The sequence below is a fragment of the Leuciscus leuciscus genome, assembly GCF_965113295.1.
Source record: "Leuciscus leuciscus genome assembly, chromosome: 3".
NCBI classification, from domain to species: Eukaryota; Metazoa; Chordata; class Actinopteri; order Cypriniformes; family Leuciscidae; genus Leuciscus; species Leuciscus leuciscus.
The window spans coordinates 18,255,612-18,279,147 of NC_138727.1; the positions used below are offsets into that span (position 1 = coordinate 18,255,612).

General features: G+C 41.5%; 3 protein-coding genes across 3 annotated transcripts; 1 reads left to right on the forward strand and 2 right to left on the reverse strand.

Moving 5' to 3' along the window:
- Positions 1-722: 722 nt before the first annotated feature.
- fgfbp1b (fibroblast growth factor binding protein 1b) lies at positions 723-2,313 on the reverse strand. Its single transcript, XM_082164952.1, has one exon. It carries the CDS (start codon positions 2,165-2,167, stop codon positions 1,541-1,543), a length of 627 nt encoding a protein of 208 aa, XP_082021078.1. The 5' UTR covers positions 2,168-2,313; the 3' UTR covers positions 723-1,540.
- A 2,547-nt stretch (positions 2,314-4,860) lies between these two features.
- fgfbp2b (fibroblast growth factor binding protein 2b) lies at positions 4,861-6,302 on the reverse strand. Its single transcript, XM_082164958.1, has 2 exons — positions 5,503-6,302; positions 4,861-5,141 (listed from the first exon to the last, which is right to left on the reverse strand). The coding sequence occupies exon 1, from the start codon at positions 6,296-6,298 to the stop codon at positions 5,519-5,521; it is 780 nt and encodes a 259-aa protein (XP_082021084.1). The 5' UTR covers positions 6,299-6,302; the 3' UTR covers positions 4,861-5,141; positions 5,503-5,518.
- A 1,614-nt stretch (positions 6,303-7,916) lies between these two features.
- zmynd10 (zinc finger, MYND-type containing 10) lies at positions 7,917-23,524 on the forward strand. The gene is made up of 12 exons (XM_082164600.1): positions 7,917-8,135; positions 8,535-8,643; positions 9,490-9,606; positions 9,717-9,770; positions 9,951-10,103; positions 19,000-19,088; positions 19,248-19,339; positions 20,261-20,433; positions 20,647-20,772; positions 21,334-21,455; positions 22,734-22,859; positions 23,078-23,524. The coding sequence occupies exons 1-12, from the start codon at positions 8,050-8,052 to the stop codon at positions 23,151-23,153; spliced, it is 1,323 nt and encodes a 440-aa protein (XP_082020726.1). The 5' UTR covers positions 7,917-8,049; the 3' UTR covers positions 23,154-23,524.
- The last annotated feature ends 12 nt before the right edge of the window (positions 23,525-23,536 follow it).

The following is a 23,536-nucleotide window of genomic DNA, read 5'->3' on the forward strand; positions in this document are numbered from 1 at the left end:
TTAAAAAAGTGAAATCATAATCAACCACCCCTTTAAAACACATTTGCAATGACTTAATAAAAGACATCTTTGCAGAAGTGTGTGAAACATGAAAGAGGATTGGAGGTGAAACTGATGAAGGGAACAGAATGTTGGATTTTCATGTTATGGGGACTTTCCATAGACATAATGGTTTTTATACTGTACAAACTGTATACTATTTCCCCTAATCTTGCCCTATCCCTAAACTTACCCATCACAGAAAACTTTCTGAATTTTTACACTTTCAAAAAACATCACTTAGTATGATTTATAAGCTCTTTTCCTCATGGGGACCAAAAAATTGTCAGATTTCAGATATTGCCATATTTGTGGGGACATTTTCTCCTCATAACATAGGGTAAACCTGAATCACACACACACACACTTGGTGAAGTGCAACAGATGTCGCACACAGACACCTGTTTGTAATATGTGGTTTGGAACCTTATCTCTTCCGCTGATCCATGGTCAATCAAAGTTTATAAGTGTATGAGGGTTTTTGGAGAGCCTGAGAAAAAGATCTGACAATATCCTCATATTAGGAAGATACTTAAGGTTAAAATTAGGATAAGGTTTGTCTCCTATTTAGTCTCATCACATGCTACATGTTTGTGTGAAACTTTCCAAATAAAAATGAATTTCAAGCTTGTATCGTCATTAAACATCTTGTGGCCATATCATAGGAGCGGGGTATCTCTCAACACAGATAAATAAAAAATATTTATTTTGCATGTCATAAATACAGTTATAATGCAATACATTGGGTGGCATGAAGTAGAATGGAGAAAATAATGTACATTTGCTGAAAGAGTGTACCATATTTGGATATAAGTACAAGGTGGTGATGAAGCATGATCCAAATTATTATTATTAAAGCACAAAATCATGTCAGGGTCCTTGCCCCTTGTTAAAATGTAAATTCATGGAACAATATAAAATAACTGATTTATGATAATCATGAAATTAATTCCAGAAACAAAATACCACTAGGGGCATTTTACCTGAGGGGGTCATTGTGCCCCAAGAGTCTATTTAAACATTTCACTTCTAAACAAAAACAACGTTTTCTTCGCACAAATTTACTTTGCCTAAATTCCCCCTTTAATTCCCTTTTAATAAATAGGCCTATAAATAAAAACTTTTAATATCTAACATAATATAAATAGCCTACACACATCACTACTGAGCCGTTTAGATTAAATGTCAACATTAAAAACGGCAACGACATTTCAGATATTACACCATATATGGTCAAGGCAAAAACTAAAAGTGATGGAACCGGGGGGTGTATCACGGGGGGTGTATCACTGGTGTATGGGGGTTCCATACACCAGGGGGCATCTTGACCCACATGCCCTATTGTCGCGGTCATTGACACCGTATAATGCATTTATCTGTTTACAATAAAAATGAAATGTTTTACATCTTTAAAAAAAATTGAATATCAGTAGTAGCCTATAACAAAAGTTCCAACAAACGTATACATACACACATACAATGTCAATAAAAGCGCGCGCTCTCAACAGTCTCCGCTCTGGATCATAGTAAAGAGAAACTCACAGAGACTTCCCCAGGAATCTCCGCACTTCTCTTTGGCGATCACACTGTGGTCAAAGCGCTCCGTGCATTGGCGCTTATTGTCCGGAAGCGTTGTGTTCGTGGCTATCGGTATCTTCTCTGTCTTAGGGGGTTTTGCTTGTGACGTTTCGGTGAGTTTGAAATGCGCATCCAGTGGCGCGCGCTTACACATGCCCGCCCGGATCAATGCGCGAAAATCCGCGCAAAGTTTCTTCTGCTTTTTAAGTGATCTGGCGATCTGTTTCCAATAGCCCTCGGGATTAGATCCATATTCGGTGCATGTAGCAGGCTTGGCAGTGTATTTACAGGTGAATCCATCCCCGTTTCCAGGTTTACATGTAACAGTCATGGTGTAGCTGTCCTCTCCGCGCGCCAACCACGAACACCGCGCCTTGTCCTTAGTTGTAAACTTTCCTTTGAATACTGCAATGTTATCATCACCTCGACTCTCCTGTCTCCTACGTTTCTCTTTCGCTCCCCTAATGCTATCAGCCGTGAAGATGAGCTGTGAAAGACACGCGAGGAACAGCAGGAGCGCGAGAGTCCCACGAAGAGATATTTCCTTCATTTCCAACGACCTAAGAAATATTACTTATGAGATTAAATACAATAACGTCATTTATTACATTTAAAATGATGCAACAGGTTTATAGTAAATAGATTTAAATTTACATAAAAAAAAGTTCATTGATCTTACCAATTTAAGAGTTAAGAGGACAGACGGGTGATGAGGATCCCTGACTAGTTTACATCAAAATGAACTTACGCGTGGTATTTATATGTTGAGTGACACACCCACTTACTACTGGACAATCAGATTCTCTCACGCACGAGACAAGCCCTTAAAATGTGTTCCTGCACACATGCATGCATGGATCCATTACTTGCGTCATTCTTTTGCACTTATAGAGGGGGCTGAACTAGAAAACAGGGATTACATAGCTGTTATGTCCTCGGGCCTGCGTTTTTTTATTTTATAAATAAATGAATATAAAATATGAAAGTATGCACTTAGGGCATCCAAGACCCTAGCCTGTTCCTGAATTGCATGTAACAGTGGTTAGACATGCTATATTGGGCTGATGAATATACTTGTGCTATTTCAGTTGTAAAATTAGGCCAAAGACACAATCACACAGACCCCTCACCCCCAACACATGAGTGCACACTCACAATGACCCACTAACAAAGCATGTTTACATACCAGAACATAGTATATGACCATATCACCATGCTTCTGCCTCTCTATATCAAATGAAGTGCTTTACAGTGATTAACTGTATATTCATATTGCATTTTCATCTTGTTTGCACACAGTGTAAAATGAGCATTAGTGCAACAACAGCAATGCAAAGACTCTCTTTGTCTTCCTGCGGTGTTGTGCATCTGTAGGAGCTCGTGGAATGTTGACTGGAGTTTAATGAATGGAGGCCACTTTTGAGGGACAGAGGAATAGAAATGAGGTACAGAGAGACAAAAAGCAGGACCAAAAGTATTTGTATTGTATTGTATTGTATTTTCAAGCCCTTCAGTCTTTACATTAAGTCTTCTTTACACTTGTTTACACCAGGTTATCATAATTAACTAAAAATAAAATCATTAATTAAAATATTTTAGTTACATGAAAAAGAAAAAAAGAAAGAATAAAATAAATTAACAGATATAGCCTAATTTTTTTTTATTTCAGTTAGTTTACAAGCCAACATTTCTATTTTCATTAATTTGAAGTACTAAAAAACTAAAAATGAACACTAATAAAATAAATAATTGTATATAAACATTTAAAATGAAATTGTAAAATATCAAATAAAAACTAATTTAAAATACTAATAAAAACTAACTGTAGCCTATATTAATGATAATAGAAGAACACGTTTAACCGTGTAAGTCATTACATTCACAAGTTTTGCATGGAATATGAAAGCTGGAGTTGCTTGAGTTATGAACAATGAGTCATCCATGAAAGTCCAGTTTCCTTGTGGATCTTCATTACTTATTTACCAAAGGATCAAAAGAAGACATTTTACAACCAAGGAATATTTCTTTGTTGTTATAGATCAGTGTTGGTTATCAGTAAATGTAATGTTGATCACACACACACATTTATAAAGCTAAGTGTGTGTCAGTGAACTTGAGTGTGATGGTTTTTACTGATACTGTGTCTGGTGGACAATCAAGCTCATGAGCTCATCTTCACATGACATCACAAGATCTGTTTATTGATTCTGTGCCCATTATTCTACTATGATCCATTTGAGAGGAAGGGAATGGGCAAAGAGTATAGTGATATTCCCAAGGTGCATGTGTACCCAAGGGGTACATAGATATTTTTTGAAAGCAACAGTTAAAGAAATTGCTAATATTTTATTATAGTACAGTTTCATAGAGCCTGGTTCTTTTAAAAGCGTACAATTTTTTCCCAGACTGCTGCCTTTGATAACACAGTTCAGGATAGTCAGTAATAAAAGGTTTGTGACTGTGAGTGTGATTGTTCTTGTGATGCCATTGGCCGGTCAGCGTTCTCGCGATCTTCAATATTCTGTTTGATCGAGCAACTGACAGTCAGATGAATGGCAATGCAAACAGATTGCTTTACTTCTATGAAACAACCATTATTCACATGGGTTTTGTAAACAGTGTTTTTAAGTCTTTTTAAATGACATGTAACATTGCCCCCTAGTGTTGTTGAAGTGCTCTGACATGACATGTGAAACAAAATTGCTTTGAAAATTTCCCACCTCCCTTTTTGTGTTCTAGAAAATTCGAATCTTTTTTTAATGACATTTGATTTTTGTCTGGTAATATGCTATTTATTTATTATACTTTTTTTCTGAAAATAATTTGGAAATTGTCTATCTATTTGTTGCATGAGATTACTGAGGCTATTTCAACATTTTTAGATTCAGATTTACATGTTACTCTCGAGACCATATTGTAAAAAATGTATCCTAACACAATTATTGTTCTCATGAGCATCACTGCATGTCTACTGTTAAAAATAAAGGAAGTAAACAGTACTTAAAAGAACCATTTATTTCTAAGGGAAGAGCATTTTAATAATCTAAAGAACCTTTTTCCACTATAAACTTTTGTGCAATGAAAAGGTTCCATGAATGTAAACGGTTCTTCATTTAACCATACTGTAGATGTCAATAAAGAACCTTTAGTTTTAAGAGTGCATTGCACACTGTGTCCAGATAAGCAAGCACATAAAATAAAAAGTAACATTGATTTTGTTCATACACACCATACACAGAAAATTAAGAAATATGTTTTTATTAAACATACATTTTACAAATTAATTTTCTTCATTCTTGTTCGCAATTAGAATGCACATTGACTCACACAGAAAAACAAACATAAGCACACAAGTGCAGTCATAATTACATTATTTCATACACGTACGCACACACACACACACACACACACACACACACACACACACACACACACACACACACACACACACACACACACACACAGGTCCCTGCGAAAAACTTGGCCGGTGGTCACGCAATCTGAAAGTCTCTGACACTGTTAACCTACAGAGAGCAGAAAATGAGGGATTAAAAGATGAAAATATGAACAAAAATGAATAAAAATAAACAAGTCTCCAACAAATTTCATTAGGGTTATTTAACATAAATATATTGTTCAAATTTGGTTAGAAAGGCACCAGGTACAATACTCTAAACTAAATAGTCCTCTAGCCAAAGTTAATGATACAGGATTTTGTTTTACGTAAAATACCAGCAGTTTGTGCATCACTGATATACTAGTTGCTTCAAGCTAGTTTATTTACAGAAACAGTTACATCATACAGATAGTATAACTTTATTTAGAGTTTCTGCATACAATCCTACAAGCATCGACTAGTTATGCTTGATAAAACGATGTGCTTACCAAAGGTGGTGATGAATTAATTCTGAAACCAGCTAATGAAGTATGTGCAGACACCCTGGAGACTTTTCCAGCAGTATTCCTCTGCCATCTTGGTTGCTTGACTCTCCTCTGCCACAGTGGGTCTCACTGTGATGGTCTTTGCAGGTTTACGTGGATGAACAGGCTTGGAAACGACGGGCTTGACTGGTTTGGAGGCTGGTTTGGCTGGTTGCTGTGGTTTAGGCTGCTGCTTGTGGCCGGGAGGTTTGGTAGGGGTGATGCTGGTCTTGACCTGCTGCTGTTGCTTTTGCTGGTTCTTAGAAGCCTGGGTAGGTTTTGGAACGGAGATTTTGGGCCATGAGGCACTGAACACCATTTGGACCTCATCAGAAGCAGAGCGGCACATCTGCGGCTTGTAGACCCGTGGTCCCTGGCAGGCGTTGTGGAGCTTCTTCATGTCCCACATGATCTGAGTGAAAAAATGCCGAGGGTTGTTGTTGTATGATCTGCAGAGGTTAGGCTTGCCCAAGAAATCGCACCAGTATGATTTGCCCTTGCTCTTGCAGGAGACACGCAGCTTGGTTGAGTTGGTCTGGCCAGAGATCACCATGGTGCAGGTATCTTTAGCTTTGGTGCTGAAACGAATTGGCTCATCCCAGATGCTTCCTTTCGGCTGCGTCTGCGGCTGTTGCCGGCTGTGTTGGGTGTTTTCAACGTGGTTAATGCTGTTCCCCTGGTTACTGCTGTTCTGAGCCTGAGCGTTGATGGCCCAAATGAAGGAGACCAGAAGGAGAGCAGCGCTGCATATGGCTCTCATGATGGAAGTGTAGAAGGGACTGAGCAGAAGGTGCAATGCTGGCTTTATAAATACAAGTCCTACAAAGGGGGCCTTTGAGCAGGGCAGAGTGCACACATCCATCAAGACTGGGGGGCCTCTAGTCTCCAGTCTGGTGCTGCCTGAAAGAACTAATTGTAGGAATTTTTAGAGAAGTGTGTGTGTATATGAGCAATTTACTCTATATGGGATCAGTGTGTAAGTGGTTTCAAGAGTGTAATATATCGCTTGTAATATAATAAATGCATGATCTAGTTACTATCTTGTACAGTATTTGCAACCTGATCTCACTACAAACGTAACTATTTTACAAGGTGGCGATTTCATATGAATTTTTACAATCTGAATCATATGAAAGTAACATTTTTAGAAGAAAAAAAAGAGTTAGCCTGAAGGTCCAAGGTTACACATAACCCTCAGTCGGGTGTAAGCAGACCTTATGAAAACGTATGAATGAGATCATATGATTTAGCCAATTTGACAAAACATAAAATAGTTATGAATTGCCATGAGACTGTGTAGGTATTTGTGTGTTTTGTGTAGAAGGTTTTGTGGTTCGGTTTCTTCTCTGAGTGTGTGTTGATGGTTTGAGGGAAGGACATGGGTGTGGTTAGACTCATGGAACCTTCAGGGTCTTCATTATAAAATCATTCATGCTAACATAAGTGGGCTATTGACTATTGATGTGAAAGACATTTTAGTTTCACAAGAAGAGACAAGGAGAGTAATTCACCTGGAACCCATTTATGTTTTGTCGACTTCACCTTCAATGCGGTTAGTGTCTAGTTTACGTGACGTATATGTAGCTGTACTATACTAGTGTGCTTTATGAGGAGTCATGGGAAATTTATATTTTTAAACAAAGACAGTCAATGAAAATGGCTGTGTACTTTTAGCCACCGCAGAGATCAGCTATACACATATGACATTACAAGGAAAGGGAAAAATAAAGAAAAAGTGAGTGTCGAAGAAAGGTTTTGTGAGCACATCTTGTTTGCATCATGACACACACATCATATTTCAATACACACATGCTGTAAATCATAACTTTTAAATGTATGTGTTTGTAGTTTTCTACACTTCAAATCAACCTTTTAAACAAACCAAGCAAGCCAGATGTCTTTTCTGTCTACCAGAGTGATAATTTTGTAGGAATTACTTTAGGCCTATAAACAAAACAATATTTGACAAAATGCAAGTCATGAAGTAAAAGATGCTCACCTCGTTAAATATTCATTCTTTGTATAACAGGAAATCATGCATATTTCAGCATCTGAGAGAAAAAATTAAAATGCTGATCAGTGATGGTGAATGTCTTAACTGTAGTAAAGAGGAGACCACATCATTCAATTCAATTATATTACATTGAAACATGGACCCTTTTATAAAGAGCTTTTTTTCAGGCCTAATAAAACTAGCAGTTGGGCCTATGAATAACAAACTAACAATAAAGAAAATGTATTTGTATAATTCCTAAATGTTTGTATTGAAATAGTCTCCAATTTTCATAATCTTCTTTTGAATTCTGGCATTCAAATAACCATCCAGCATCTGTGTCATTAAAACTCCGTCACTTCCGCACTCAGTGTGTACCTGTAACCATAGTGACGAAACGGAAGGTGTTATCCGCGCTGATTGTTGTAGTAGAATACCTGTCTATGTAGAATACAGAGGTTAGTCGTAAAGTTTAAACCTGGTTGTTCATATTCGACAGTGGAGGACATTCAAAAGCGATGGATTCAGTACTTCTATACGGAGAAGCTGAAGGATATATTCAAAGTCTGGAGAAGATGTCACTGCGTGATATCGGAAGCCCAAAGTAAGTGAATATCTAATATTAAAGTAACAACTAAGAGCTAAGACAAACACGTTCATGTAGAATACCCATGCCATCTAGCCTATTACTTTTGTGCGTGTGTGTCCTGGTAAACCCTAAGTTACATTATTGGGACAAAATGTCTCCACACAAATATGGCAATATCCGAAATCCTTGTACTGGTGGGGAAATGTTTTGGTCCCCGTGAGGAAAACAGCTTATAAATCATACAAGTTATGTTTTTTTTGAAAATGTAAAACTGCAGAAAGTTTTCTGTGTAGAAGTGGATAGAATATACAGTTTATACAGTATACAAATCATTACGACTATGGAGAGTCCCCATAAAACATGAAAACACGTGTGTGTGTGTGTGTGTGTGTGTGTGTGTGTGTGTGTGTACAGGTGGTTTCGCCAACATGAGTTCATTGAGAAGCTGAATATGCAAGCTATTCTGAATGCCAGTGCCAATCAGGAGGAATTCGTAAAAGATCTCTTTGTTTCTCTTGGAAAGGTAATTGTTTATCGGTCTAATTTGTTGGGGAAAGTGGGTTAATGTGCCACTTTTTATGTAAACATTTACTCAGTAGTAAACTAAGTACACAACTAGGTTTCTCAGTAGTAATGCATCTGTACAACAAGTGAACGTATACTAGTAGTTTACTATTTTAATACAAGTAACGTTAGTACATTTTTTAGTTCATGAAGTGTACTCTCAGTAAACTACTAGTTTAGTAGTTTATACTGCAAGTATAGCCTACTTGTAAGTTTTCTTTAAGTGAACATAACATTATACTTATAGTTGCCTGCACTGCACTTGCAGTATACTACTGTGTTCAAATATAGATATTATTTTTTATACTTGAAAAATACCTTTAACTGTACTTTAATTTTAAAAACATTTTATTAGCTTCATGCATTCTTTTTTTATCTACACTTGAATGTCGGCAAGTTTCATAAAGAAAGGCAACATTTTAAACAAAAAAGTTGAGAAAATCACATTTTTCGACACCAGCTCACCACATGGATCATGTAAAACTGAATACTGGAGTAATGGCTGCTGAAAATGCAGCTTTTTATATTAAAATGGTAATAATATTTTAAATATTACTGTTTTTACTGTATTTTTTATCAAATAAGTGCAGCCCAGGTAAACAAGAGACTTCTTTTGATAATATCAATCTTACTGCCCCCATTCAAAATTATGAATGGTAATAAATTTGTGTGTGTGTGCTCAATCATCACTTCATCATTGATCAACTTTCCCACTGGCACATCTTATCATACTCCCACATAAATATTTTGAAAAAGCAGATTTTTCTGCATATACTGATGAAAACATGTAAATGACTTTTTCCAGATACCCACACTGATACATGCAATGATACTTACAGAAGTCTGGAAACATAAAGTGTTTCCCATAATTTGCAAACTCCAGGACTTTAATCCAAAGAGTACGTTTCAGCTGTATATGGAGGTAAGTAGACTCAGCTTCAAATGACCTAGTTTTCAAAACCATGCCAGGCTCTTATTTAAATACATTTTCTTCTACTCTCTGTGGGTCATTGCATTTTCTACTAATTTCAGATTCACCATGAAGCTACCACTATAAACCTGCTGGAGACAATTATGTACCACAAGGTAAACACATATTCACTGAGAAAACAGGTTTTTATATATCTAGATTTGTAATTTTGTAAAAATAAAATAAAATAAATAATATTGTTTGCACCTAAAGTAGATGGCCTAGAAACTTAATACCACATTATGATATGGTAGTAATATGAGAATGCATAATGTTGATGTGTGTTACACGTGCAGGAGTCCAGTGAAGCTGCTGATGATAGTGTACTTGATTTAGTCGATTACTGTCATCGCAAACTCACACTTCTGGCAGGACGTTCTGTCTGTGGAGAGATCCCAACTGAGGACCGAATTACACACACACAGCTGTTAGACACAGGATCTGTGCTGGTAAAGAACACTTAAGGCCCATTCACACCAAGGACAATAACTATAAAGATAAAGATAATTGTCTAAATATAAAAGAATAGCAGAGTTCATACCACGATAATGGCACTGAGAAACGATGATTGCTGGAATCACTTGCAGAACCATTTATTTTCCAGCTGATGAACGATAAAAACAATGACAGCCAATCAGAATCCATCCTGCTTAGCTTGAACATTTAAAGTGGCGATGACTAAATTGGAGCACGCACTTAGAATAAACAGAACATTATCGTCCGCTAGTGTGATAGCTAATATAGTTATCGTTATAGTTATTGTTCTTGGTGTGAACGGGCCTTTACTCTTGAAAGTTAAATGTAGCTGTTATGTTTTTACCAAAACATGCATCTAATGTTCTGAGCATTACAGCAAATGTTAAAGGTTGTATCAGCGATTTCAGGGCCAAAAAAGGCCCAAAAATAAATTATCACATTCATCTAATCTTTCCTAACGATCCGCTAGCTGCCCGTCCCATAAGCAGGCCGTCAAAAAAACGCGTCTCTGTAGGCAGCCTAGGCTCTGAGATCTGCACACAAAAACAGTTGCTTTCAACACCACTCAAAACGTCTCAGGTTACGACTGTAACCTATGTTCCCTGAGAACAGGGAACGAGACACTGCGTCGAATGACGCTTTGGGGAACGCCTCAGGCGTGACAGGTGTCTGAAATCACTATCAAATCACGGCAATCATAATGACCGGCGACAGCCCGTGAATCATTAACGTGAATGATTAACGTGCGACCTGCAAGTATAAAAGGGCGCCTTGCAAACATGACAAACACCTTATCGTCTGAAGGGACTGTTTGGTAGGCAGGCCCCGATGCATGGCAAGGAGACGCAGTGTCTCGTTCCCTGTTCTCAGGGAACATAGGTTACAGTCGTAACCTGAGACGTTCCCTTTCGAAAGGGAACTCGCACTGCGTCGAATGACGCTTTGGGGAACGATATACCAGCGCCACCATGCTAAGGGGAGTGCCTGCCAGGCGGCAGTGACAACTGTCAGAACTAGCAAATTCAAATGAAACGCTAGAACCACTCACCCTCAGGTCACACTGGGCTGTCAGTGACAGCACTCCCTACGGTCATAGCCCAAGCTATATGATACCACAGAAAACCTCCATAAACATAGTTTAGTGAAAGGTCTACCTGGGCCTGCTCCAGGGCCTAGGACCACAACTTCAATCTTAGAAGGGGTCCTTTCTAGGGAATGTGGCTAGGGAACCCAAGGGAACCTCAGCCAGTCACTATTCAGGGGAACATGCCACCTGAAATGCCACCAGGCAGGCCTGACCTGGTGTCACAACATAAGACACTACAGTCTGGCCACTTCCTGTCTGTCTGAAGACAGAGCCTCTGGACACTCGCCTTTAGGAAGGCATCCAACCCGAGGAACTGCGAAGCAGGCAGTGAACCACTCGGCCCGGATCTCAGAGACGGGATATCCTGGAGAGTATGACTCAGCATAGTGCTTAACAACCCTTGCCAGCGAGGGGAGTTTCTCTACTCGATCCCTGGATCAACCCAGTGTTTGTGTTTCAAAACACTGAGGAGGCCTGTGAGGGCCTAAGGACTGATCTATCTGGGAGGCCTCATGAGAGGCCTACGACCGACTGACCAGACTCAGGAGACCACATACTCATAATGACCCTCAGAGAGGGGAGCATAAAATCTACCTGATAGGCAACCAGGCTGTAGCAGGATAAAGAGGTTCCAGGAGGGAACCCGTAGCAGAGAATAAAAACTTGGGTCGAGCCAGGGCACAAGCTCACCTACGGTAGCTGCCTGATAAGGACTGCTAAACTGATAGTAAGCGGCCACTAGCTTACAAAACCCAGCACCACTGTGAAACTACTCTCATACCCCTTTTCCACCAACAAGAACCGGGTGCTGGTTCAGAGCTAGAGCTATTGCCAGTTCGGAGTTGGTTCGACTGACGAACCGGTTTGCGTTTCCACCGGCCAGAGAGCCACAACAGAGCTATATCTTACGTCACTGCATACGTATCATGTTGCCCAGCAACGCTAGCGCGGCAGCGCCAAACACAAACACACCAGACTTGTTCGAGATGCATCGGCTTCTCGCAGAACGATCAGCACATGAAATCAAAGCACTGCGAAAGCGATCAAAAAGCACAAGGAGTCGTATGATCTCCAAACACTCCCGCAGCTCTGATCGGTCCACGCTGCTCCGATGCATCTCGAACAAGGCATCAACAATAATAGACGTTGCGTTACTATGGATGCTCATGGGTTTGCGAAAATAAATCGGCATCCAAACACGGCGAATCCAACGCGTTCGTGCAGCTCGCCGTAACTTACATAGACGGATATTATAATCGAGCTGCTATTAGCTCGACTAGCTGCTATTTAAAAATGGCGGTCACAAGTTTCTCTTCAGTCTTGTTGGCCACGGTAACCCCGCCCCCAGCCTCTGACGCAAGCGGTTCTTTCTTGGCTCCGTTCTAGACCCTGCAATGATTTGGTGCTACTTAAGAACCAGTTTTACTGGTTCGGAGCTGGTGCTTTGGCGGTGGAAAAACAAAGAACCGATTTGAAACTAGGCTCTGGCTCCGAACCAGCACCAGCTCTGCCTTGGTGGAAAAGGGGTATCAGGGAGACCTGGATAGGCTTACTACCTGACAGCCACAGTATGTGGGAGCTCACCTTCAGAGAGGCCTGGTGAAGCCTACTATCTGATAACCACATATGTGGGAGTTCACCTACAGAGAGGCCTAGAAAAGCCTACTACCTGTTACCAGATAACCACCTTAAGTGGAAACTTAAAGTAAGTTGGAACTCAACTTCAGGGAGGCCTAGTGAGGCCTACTACCTGACAACCATGACATGAGGGAGCTCACTTTCAGGGAGGCCTGGTAAGGCCTACTACCTGATAGTCACAATATGTGGAAGCACACCTTCAGGGAGGCCTGGTGAGGCCTGCAACCTGATAACACCATACCTGGAAACTCACAGTGTGCGGGAGCTCGTTCTACTATCTGACAGCCAAGACATGAGGGAGCTCAACTTCAGGGAGGCCTGGTGAGGCCTAAAAGCTCATAGTTCAAAACGGAATTCAATTCCAGGGAGGCCTGTGGGGCCTGCCACCTAGTAACCACAGTATGTGGGAATTAACCCTCAGGGAGACCTCCTTCAGGGAGGCCTGAAGAGGCCTACTACCTGAAAACAGTCTAACAGCTGGATACTAAGAGCCCTAAATCCGGGTGCTTACAGTCCCAGGGCGGCCTGCTAAGGCCTGCCAGACTGGGCTACATGGTGACTACTGCTGGGGACTTGCCTAACAGGGAGGCCTGGTCGGGCCTACTAGCTGATAGCGAGTCTATTCTGCTACTTTAACGAACACTGCTGGAAGCATACCGAATTAAAAAACGTATCTATAGTTTTTTCCCTAAATGTATGTTCCACAATGTTGGGACCCACCTCCGAGGAGGCCTGTTAAGGCCTACTACTCGGCAGCGAGCCTTCCGCCAGAACTACCAGGGCCAACCAACAAAGGTGAGCTGGCCTAGGAGCCCTTTTTGGGGGCTACCCGGTCAAGGAGGCCTGCTGGGGCCTACTACCTAACCATGCAGCCTTCGTGGCAGAAAGCTGTTACTACAGCGCTTACAGCATCCTGGTACCTAATCACATTGCCAAAGGCAGTGTACTCAGCAAAAAGCAATACCCTTATAGCAGGGGAGTACAACATACACCACTCTGCCTAGTGGAGGCCCCACTTTAAGAGCCTACCTACTATATGCATGGGCGTCAGCTCATGGCAATGCTCTGGCTTCAAGGGAGCGGAGTTCAAAAGACCGGAATGAAATGCAGTTAGAACTCCCTGCTCAACCGGAGCCATCGTGGTGTGAGGTAGATAATACAGAGCTGAGAATGGACTACTCAAAACTACCCTGAGTTAGCAGGGGAGTAACACCATATGCCCCTGAAATGGGGAGCGGGCCTGCAAGTGGCTCCAAAGGGTGACAGGGATTTGTCCTGTGCCCAGCCTAGGGGAGCGGGGGCTTGCTTGCAAGCCAACCAACTTTCACCCATCATTCGAGCGGTTCAGCTCAACGGGCTGAGTGGAGCCAGCTCTAGAGGCCTAATAATAAGTAGCTCTGTTCGGCAGGGTCTGGCAAACTATCACATCGCAGAGCGAAAGACAGCCTAACCCTGCTGGAAGGATCATACCTCAACTACCACCCTGCATTACTCTATCACCCCTGAATGCAGTGAAAGGGGCGGGCCTTGGCCAACAACTCCCATTTAAGGGAGGAGGCTGAAATAAAGGGGAGGAAGCCTAACACCTGATGAGTGCGGCAGCTATACTTAGCAGAACGCCTCCAATACCCCTAGCATAGCCTAGGCCAGATACAGAGGCGGCCCGGGTGAGGGCCGACCTACAAGCATAGATCTACCTGAGGGCTCGGAGGAGCCACAGCCTACTAGATTGAGAGGCTGTGAAACACTCAACCTACTGAAACCTTAGAGCTCAGGGGAGCGAAGTACTCAGGATACCAATGTCACAAACCGATAGGTAGGACATAAGATCTATCTGAAGCGCCAGCGTCAGTCTAAACCTAAAGCAAAAAAGCTCTTTTTTTTCTTCTTTTTTTTAGGAAGACCAACTACTCTACCCCTGGGTGGCTAAAAGCCCTGAGGCTAAATAGAAATGAGTGGTGGCCCACCACGCATATCAAATGTTATGACAGGAAGGCCATCACATACTCAACACGGGAGCCAAATCTTTTTTGAGCTTCTCCCTAAATCGTTCTAGCCACAAGCTGGGGGGAGGCTTCAGGGTCCTGAAGTCCAATACCTTACCTCGTTGCTCCTCTAGGAATGACCCCCTAGATCTATACAGGGAACAAGGTCTGTAGAGAAATACAAATCAGTGTTAGTATACACACAGAAATTTGTTTAAAAAACCAACCAGTTCACCTGCGGCGTGCGGAGTGAAGACTCGCCAGAGAGTTCTTTATGAACCTGGGGTCCATCACCTTACATGCCTGAAAGAGGCGCTCTCACCAACCAAGCCGAGGCGGGCCATCAGAACTTTGTTCTCATCATAGGCCCAGCCCCAGGCCTGGTGTAAGAAACGCCTGGAGAATCGGGAAAAAGAGGAGAGGCTGGGATTGTACCGCCCTCCAGGAGATGATCCATCACTAACGCTGTGATCGTTTGTACTGGATCACCTCCCTCAGATCCTTCTTTTTCCTGCGGGAGTCACGCCTCCTCTGTGACCTGCTCCTACATGGAGGGGGTGCACGAGAGGCGACACTAGCTCTCTGGCCCTGTCTACGGCCCTCAGGTCGTGAAGGGCCAGGCTCTCCCGCCTGTCTGGGCTCGGACCCGGATCTCAGCGGTATACAGGTCCTAAATGCCGCTGAGCGCGCCTTCGCCTCCCTGAACTTTCCGACCACCGCCTCCACGGAGGTGCCAAAAAGTTCAGAGGGCGAAACCGGTGCATCAAGGAGAAAGGCCTTCTCTTTCTCCCCGATGCCAGCCAGTTTCAACCACAGATGCCTCTCCGTGGCCACCATTGCCGCCATCGAACGACCGATCGAAGCGGCAGTATGTTTAGTGGCCCGGAGAGCAAGATCTGTGGTGCGGCGCAGCTCAGCCACCGCCTCAGGGGACAGCCCTGCCCCCTGGTCGAGATCCCCCAGCAGGTCGGCCTGGTACGCCTGCAACACCGCCATAGTGTGCAGGGCAGCACCGGCCTGACCCGCTGCCGTGTATGCTCTGCCATTCAGACGCGCTGTGGTCTTGAGCGGTCTGGATGGCAGGGCTGGAGCACTCAGCGTTGACGCCCGCCCAGACACGAGATGGTTCGCAAACGTCTCGTCAATGGGCGGCATCGACACATACCCATACTCGCCGATCCCCTCAACATCAGCGAAACTAGCCCGCTGATGTCGGTGGATCCGAGCAGAGTATGGGTTCTTCCATGCCCTCTCGATCTCTGTATGGAGATCGGGAAGAAATGGAAGGCTCGCCTGAGCTGGTGGTCTATGGCCGGGGAGAAATCGATCGTCCAGCCTGCCACGAGCAACTTCTCCCCTAACGCGCCGCCATGGCAGTTGCAACCTGTCAGTGGCGCGTTCCATTACATCCAGCAGCTCAGCATACACGGGGCAGGGTGGCTGAGAGGGTTCAGGGTCCACCTGAATGACCTCCTCATCATCCATCACCTGCCCGTCCTGAAGAGCACCTGTTGCAGGAATAGTCGGAGAAAAATCCTCTTCGTCATCCACCTGCAACTCACCCTCGTCATCCGCCGAATCATCTGAGAGGTTAACACCCCTCTCAAGGCGATCGGCGAGATCCCTCTGGGAACCCCATGATGCGAGTCGCCGCTCTGCCTCAGAGCGAGCGGGACCTGAGCCACGAGGTACAGATGGTAAGCCCTCCTCACTCGAGAAGAGGGCTAGACGAGAGCGGAGCGTTTTCAAAGCAGAACGCTCACAGTTTGCACAGACGGCTCCCTCAAGAGCCGCCTGTGCGTGCTCTTTGCCCAGACAGAGAACGCACAGTTCGTGTGTGTATCACCCGGCGTCAAATACCTTGGGCACGGATCTGCACACTTCCTGAAGCTTTCAGCCTTCTCCGTGCGTTTCATACTCTTTTCTTTGCCGACTTTTTTCCAGCGATAATCAAACAGACAGTCCCTGAAGACGAAAAGATGTTTGCAAGGCGCCCTTTTATACTTGCAGGTCGCACGTTAATCATTCACGTTAATGATTCACGGGCTGTCGCCGGTCATTATGATTGCCGTGATTTGATAGTGATTTCAGACACCTGTCACGCCTGAGGCGTTCCCCAAAGCGTCATTCGACGCAGTGCGAGTTCCCTTTCGAAAGGGAACCCAAATAAATAGTGTTCCAACCAATCACCGACAGGGGTGGGTGTTGTGAGGTTTTCGCGTGCAGCCGTCATAGGCAGCCGTGCACGAGCTCAAAACCTCACACAGGGTGGCCGCGGGTCCTTAAAAAGTCTTAAAATGTCTTAAATAAAGTTTTCCTAATAAAAGGCCTTAAAAAGTCTTAAAATGTCTTAAATTCAGATTCGATAGGTCTTAAATATTTCTGGTCACGTTACCGCTAAAATTTCTCCAGTCTGACGGACCTAATATCTGTCAAATAACCAGTGAAGCATCGAATCGCGAGAATTATTCAGATTTTATTACGTAAACAGCTATTGATAATGATAATGTAGGCTTTTTCTGGTAATGCTGTTGAGGCTCGCGCTGCTTGTCTCTGTGAGATTTTATAGGAAGAAATCAAAACAAATGAGCATAACGGCAAACATAAAAAAACTCCCAGAAGAAACATACTGAGGTAAAAATTCAAAATGTTGAGTTTTTTTATTTATAACGTGATATAGTTAAGTAATATAACATGACGGGAGCTATTTTGCTGAATATTCTCACGATTGCAAATGTTACATTGATTTTAGTTCAATAAACAAGTAGTGACAGGGCTCGAATTTCGGCGCGGGATTGCGACGAACTTTCGCATCTAGTTTTAATTGCGTCTTCTATCAGCTCGTTAAGAGCTGCAGGCGGCGATAATACTCTTGCGTTTCGGGAGTTGGGATAGACGGAATTGTCACTTGCATAATCGGGCCAGCATTGCATCATGAGTAACTAAAGTTTACCATTTGCACGTCTTTTAAAGTTTTACCAGTTTAAACATTCACGCGATTTGAAACTATTCGGTACTTGCGCGCTGTCTGAGAGATGTTTTTTTCTCTCTGCACACATACATAGAGTAAAGCCGCCTCACACACAGCTCGCGGGTAACAAAAGTTATTTTTCGTGGATTTTATCGCTTTAACAGTCAAAAACATGCGAAAATGATGTCAATTTCGGTCTTGGTGAGTATCCTCTAAACACAGTCGGTTATGTCTTAAATAAGCATAAATCGCACGTGACCTTATAATGAAAACAGAATCCGTGCACTAGCTCTTAAAGGGACAGCAGCCATACGTGTCTGTCATTAATTTGGTTGTCAAAACAACAAAACATAGCTTTCATTTTAAGGAATCAGGATTAATAGCCTATGTATTTAATTTAGTCAGGACTAAAATACTACCCAGTGTTATTTTACATTTGATTACTTTATTCAGTCTCTGTAGTATTTCTGAATACTAGTGTTAGACCTAAACAAAAACTTTTCTCTTTATTTCTATTTATTGGTATCTTTATTCTATTGTATTTATTTGTGCTACTTTTTTTCAATATAATTCAAAGATTGAAATCAAGCTTCCCTGTGTTGTGTAAATTCTTTAGTCCAAAATTACCCCATTGTAAAAATGCAATGAGTTAGCATACATTTAGGCGAGATACATGTAATAAAAAAAAAAGTCTAAACCCCCCCCCCAAAATGAAATTCAGGCCCTGAGTGAATATTAAATTATTTCAATTACTTAGGTTAAATATTACATATACGCATGTAATATAATGTGCATTTCCATCACAGGTTTGGTCTTAAATTTCATTCAAAGTGGCATTAAAAAGGTCTTAAAAAGTCTTAAATTTAACTTGTTTATATCTGTAGACACCCTGTCACAACACCCACCCCTGTCGGTGATTGGTTGGAACACTATTTATTTGGGTTTTGAGTGGTGTTGAAAGCAACTGTTTTTGTGTGCAGATCTCAGAGCCTAGGCTGCCTACAGAGACGCATTTTTTTGACGGCATGCTTATGGGGCGGGCAGCTAGCGGATCGTTAGGAAAGATCAGATGAATGTGATCATTTATGTTTGGGCCTGAAATCACTGATACAACCTTTAATTTAACTCATTATCAAAAGCCTAATTCACATTAGATTTACCAGAACTTGTACAATGGTTTGTTGCAGGATCTGCAAAGACAAAGTGACATGTTAGAGTTTGAAATCTCTATCAAGGCTCTGTCAGTCCTGTGCTACATCACCGATCACATTGAGAGGTAACTACTGGTTATTTAAAGAGACTTTATTAAACATTTTACATAAAACAAATGATAAAAAATATACATTTTAAAAACAAATAAATTATAAAATATATTTACATATGTTTAAATATATATGTTTACTAATGGATGCTGAAATTTCCCCTTCTAATGTAGTTTGAGTTTGAGTGTGCTGTCGAGGATGCTGTGCACTCATAATATGCCTTGTGTGCTGGTTCAGTTGGTGGAAAATTGCCCCTGGAACAGAGGTTAGTGTGTTTTAAACATATGTATGATCATATATTTATTTTCTTTTTCATTCAAGAACCTCACACAATTAGAATACATAGGAATCAAATTACAGAACACCAGCAATTGACCCAATACTAAGCTCTGTCCCCTTTTTGCTCACTCAGGGAAGTGTTCCATTTTTCAGGAAAAGTGCTCATAAAGTGGGACAAAATTTAAATGAGAAAAATCATATGCACAGTTATAGGCTAGAAATACTGTCTGCTTAAATCTATCCAAACACTTCTATAGATTTACATTAGAAAAGAGCAAAGGCTTGTCTATATGGAAGCTTATTTATGAATAAAAAATAAAAAGGTTATAGTGACTCGCAATTCTGAATTTCTTGCAATTCCAGGTTTATAACTTGAAATTCTAACTTTTTTTCTTGCAATTGCAAGTTTATATCTAGCAATTCTGACTTTATTTCTCGCAATAACAAGTTAATATCTTGCAATTGAGAGTAAAAAAAGTCAGAATTGTGAGACGAAAGTTACCTTTTTTATTTTTTATTCCATTGTGGAAACAAGCTTCCACACTTGTCTGATAATATGACGGACAGCAACAGCAACATTTATTAAAGGAAAAGTTCACCCAAAAAGGAAAATTATCCCATAATTGACTCACCCTCAAGCCATACACAATTGGTGTTTTATTAAATAAAATCCTGCATTGAATGGCATTAAATAGATACGCTTTTTAGAGCTTCAAAAACTCGGGCACTATTCAATTGCATTACAAAGCTGGGAATGATATTATTTAATATAACTCCGTTTGTGTTCGGCTGAAAGAAGAAAGTCATATACACCTAGGAGGGAATGAGGGTGAAATAATTTTCATTTTTGGGTGGACTATTTTTTTTAAGGTAGAATTGGTAGGTACATTTTTTTTCTCCCATGTAGGTACTCTGGAGAAATACACAGAGGGGAGGTGGAGGCCCGTCCTGCCTGAAGATCAGCTAAAGTTAAATAAACATGATGGCCAGGTGTGGATGGCTTTACTGAACCTGATACTCAAACCAGACTGCCAAAGAAAATATAATTTCAATAGCTTTAACAAAGCACAACTTTTAAAGGTAAGACTTTACATAGTTGGGGAAATATCATTGCAGGCAGAGCCATTATAGTGTTCCTGTTGTGTTTTGAATAGATGAATACAAACATACCTGCATACTGAGACAATACCAGTTTAATAATATATTTATGAAACACAAAATGTCGAAAGAAGAGGCAATTATCCCACTTTATTCCATCTATCTTTATGCCTCTTTATATGCCTCTGTGTGCAGCTTTGTGGGTTTTTGACAGATGTTGTGATAGATCAGTTACCAAACCTACTTGATCTCAAGCAATTCCTCAGTCAACTTGCTGTCACAGATCCAGTGCCCCCCAAACATGATCTAATCCTGGAACAGGTACTCCAGCGTATGCACACACATACAGATTAAAAGTTTGGGGTTAGTAATATTTTTTTTAATAAATTAATACTTTTATTCAGCATAGATTCATTAAATTGTTCAAAAGTGACAGACTTTTACATTGTTAAGATGTAAATTCTATTTCAAATAAATGCTGTTTTTTTAAACTTTCTATTCTATTTCATAGAATCCTGAAAAAGATGCAGGGCTGTTTTCAACATTGATAATAATAAGAAATGTTTCTTGACCACCAAATCAGCATATTAGAATAATTTCAATTTATGGCTGCTAATATTCAGCTTTGCCATCAAAGGAATAATATACATTTTAAATATATAATGGAAACCAGCTATTTTAAATAGTAATTATCTGTCACAATATTACTGTTTTTACTTTATTTTGATCAAAGAAATGCAGCCTGGGTGAGCATAGCAGACTTCTTTCAAAAACGTACAAAAATATCACCGACCCTAACTTTTGAACAGTAGATGATAACATGTCCATTTGTTCACATAAGGCAAAATTAACAAAAACAAAACACCTTTCTCATTCATTTAGGTGCCAGAGATATGGAACAATATTGTAATGGAGAACAGCAACAAGTGGAAAGCCATAGCTAAATTCCAAGTGACGCATGTTTTTAACCCCTCTGAAAGTGAATTAAGAGAACAAGCTAGCAGGTGAGAATTGATGTGTATCTGGACATTTCTACTGTAAGGGATGAGAAGATGAGGTGCAGTTATAAAATGTTAGTGTAACAGTATGCGCATATTCTGTATAAATACCAAGTTCTGTCATGAAAATGATGGGTCCTTAATGCAACCTGATGACATTTACATTGTTTACTACACTTTTGTGTGTTTGCACATTCTGATTGTTTCCTGTTGCATCTGCAGCCAATGAGCTTGGTGTTCAACATTTCAATAGCTGGTTAGCGTTTACTATAGCAGTTTGCAGCATGATTCAGAGTTCCCATTCAGTCAGTCACTATGCATTACGCCAGTGAATGACGAATTGGGATCGTGCCTGAGAGTCCTATCACCTTCGGGTGTTAACATCTATGGCTTAACCTGGCTGAGATGAGGAAAGCCGCCAAATTTCGCTTTCTTGACTCCCCCATCTCCCATGCTGGGCCTCTTCGGCGACGCCGTCGAGGACTTTGCCCAGCAGTTCTTAGTGGTATAGAAGCAGATGAAGGCGATAGCCCACATCCTGCCCAGGCGAGCCGCTGCTGCTTCCACCCACCCACCCACCAGCGGCAGTGCCTCCGCTTGCTCGCCGCCGAGGGCTGGTTAGTCTCAACAGATGCCTCCACCACCGGCTGGGGTGCTGTGTGCAACCTGGCCCTTCACTCATGCTAACCTCATGACAAGGAGCTGGGGCTTGCGCAGAACACTGGAAGACAGCCGCATTGGCGAGATTAGATTGGGACCTCCATTTCGTCAGTCACTGACGTAACTCGTAGTGACTGACTGAAAGGGAACGTCTCGGTTACGTATGTAACCCTCGTTCCCTGAAGGAGGGAATGGAGACATCGCGATGCAAATTCCGCAGATCCATGGTATTTTCATACCATTGGCTCGTTTTCTAATAACTCGAAGTTGATAGGACTCTCTAGCGAAACCCCCATTTCGTCAGTCACTGACGTAGGGAATGGAGACGTTACGTCCTGTTGCCACAATTGAGCGGCCGGACACTGCTTGGCTCCTCACCGAAAACTTAGTGAGTGACTCTCTGCATACGTCCTATATGCCTGCAGCACGGGGCGTGGTTCGCAATGCAAATCTCACTCGCCAATGTCCATTGGCTATTTCTGTTTACACTCAAAGATGATAGGGCTCTCAGGCGCGATCCCAATTTGTTAGTCACTGACTTTAACATTGTCATATCCATTACCATGCTAAAAATCTTCTGAGAGTTGTCATGGTAAATTTGTTTATCTGCGCCCTTCTGATTAGGTTGTCTCAAACATATAATCTGGATGTGATGGAGAATCTAATCCCAGACAAACCCAAGTGTGGAGCCTGTGGAAGAATGGGTGCAAAACGCTGCTCCCGCTGTCAGGGAGAGTGGTATTGCAACAGGTAAAGCAACACATGTTGGTTTTCTGACAAAATGGATTTTTTAATTTTTTTTTACCCCTCTATGTTACTAATCAATTCTTTACTATACTAATGTCCTTCATTTATAAACTAGATGAATAGCAGAGTAATAAATTATAATTACCCTTTCATGTTTTGCCGGTATTTGTTCAGGATTATATGATTGTTAATAATTCTATTTGTCTGGTATTTCTCTGTAGAGAGTGTCAGGTGAAACACTGGCCCAAGCACAAGCCTGCATGCAAACTCATGGCAGAGGCCATACAAAGACTGTAGGAGGAACTGAACATCAGCAGCTGAATTATAGCACCGCTAAATGAAAGGGATGGTGAGAGTGATGCTGTGGGATTCAGAAGTGCATAAGAACACATCCACTATGAACTGTCATATTTAATAGACACTAATGGAAAAGGACAAAAAGATGCAAGAAACTGTTTCTGACAGTCTTCTTTCATTAGCAGTTCTATGTTTGTATATTGGGTTGAAAGAGTAAATAGATCATTCCTGATGAAAGCTTTCATATGTAAACATGCTCATAAAACTATTATTTGCACGCATTGTTAAATTGATTGATTGATAACTGTTACAATATAACCATTATTCTCACATGTTGTTATTAAATGAACTGAATAAACTGCTAAAATATATTTGAGATCCAA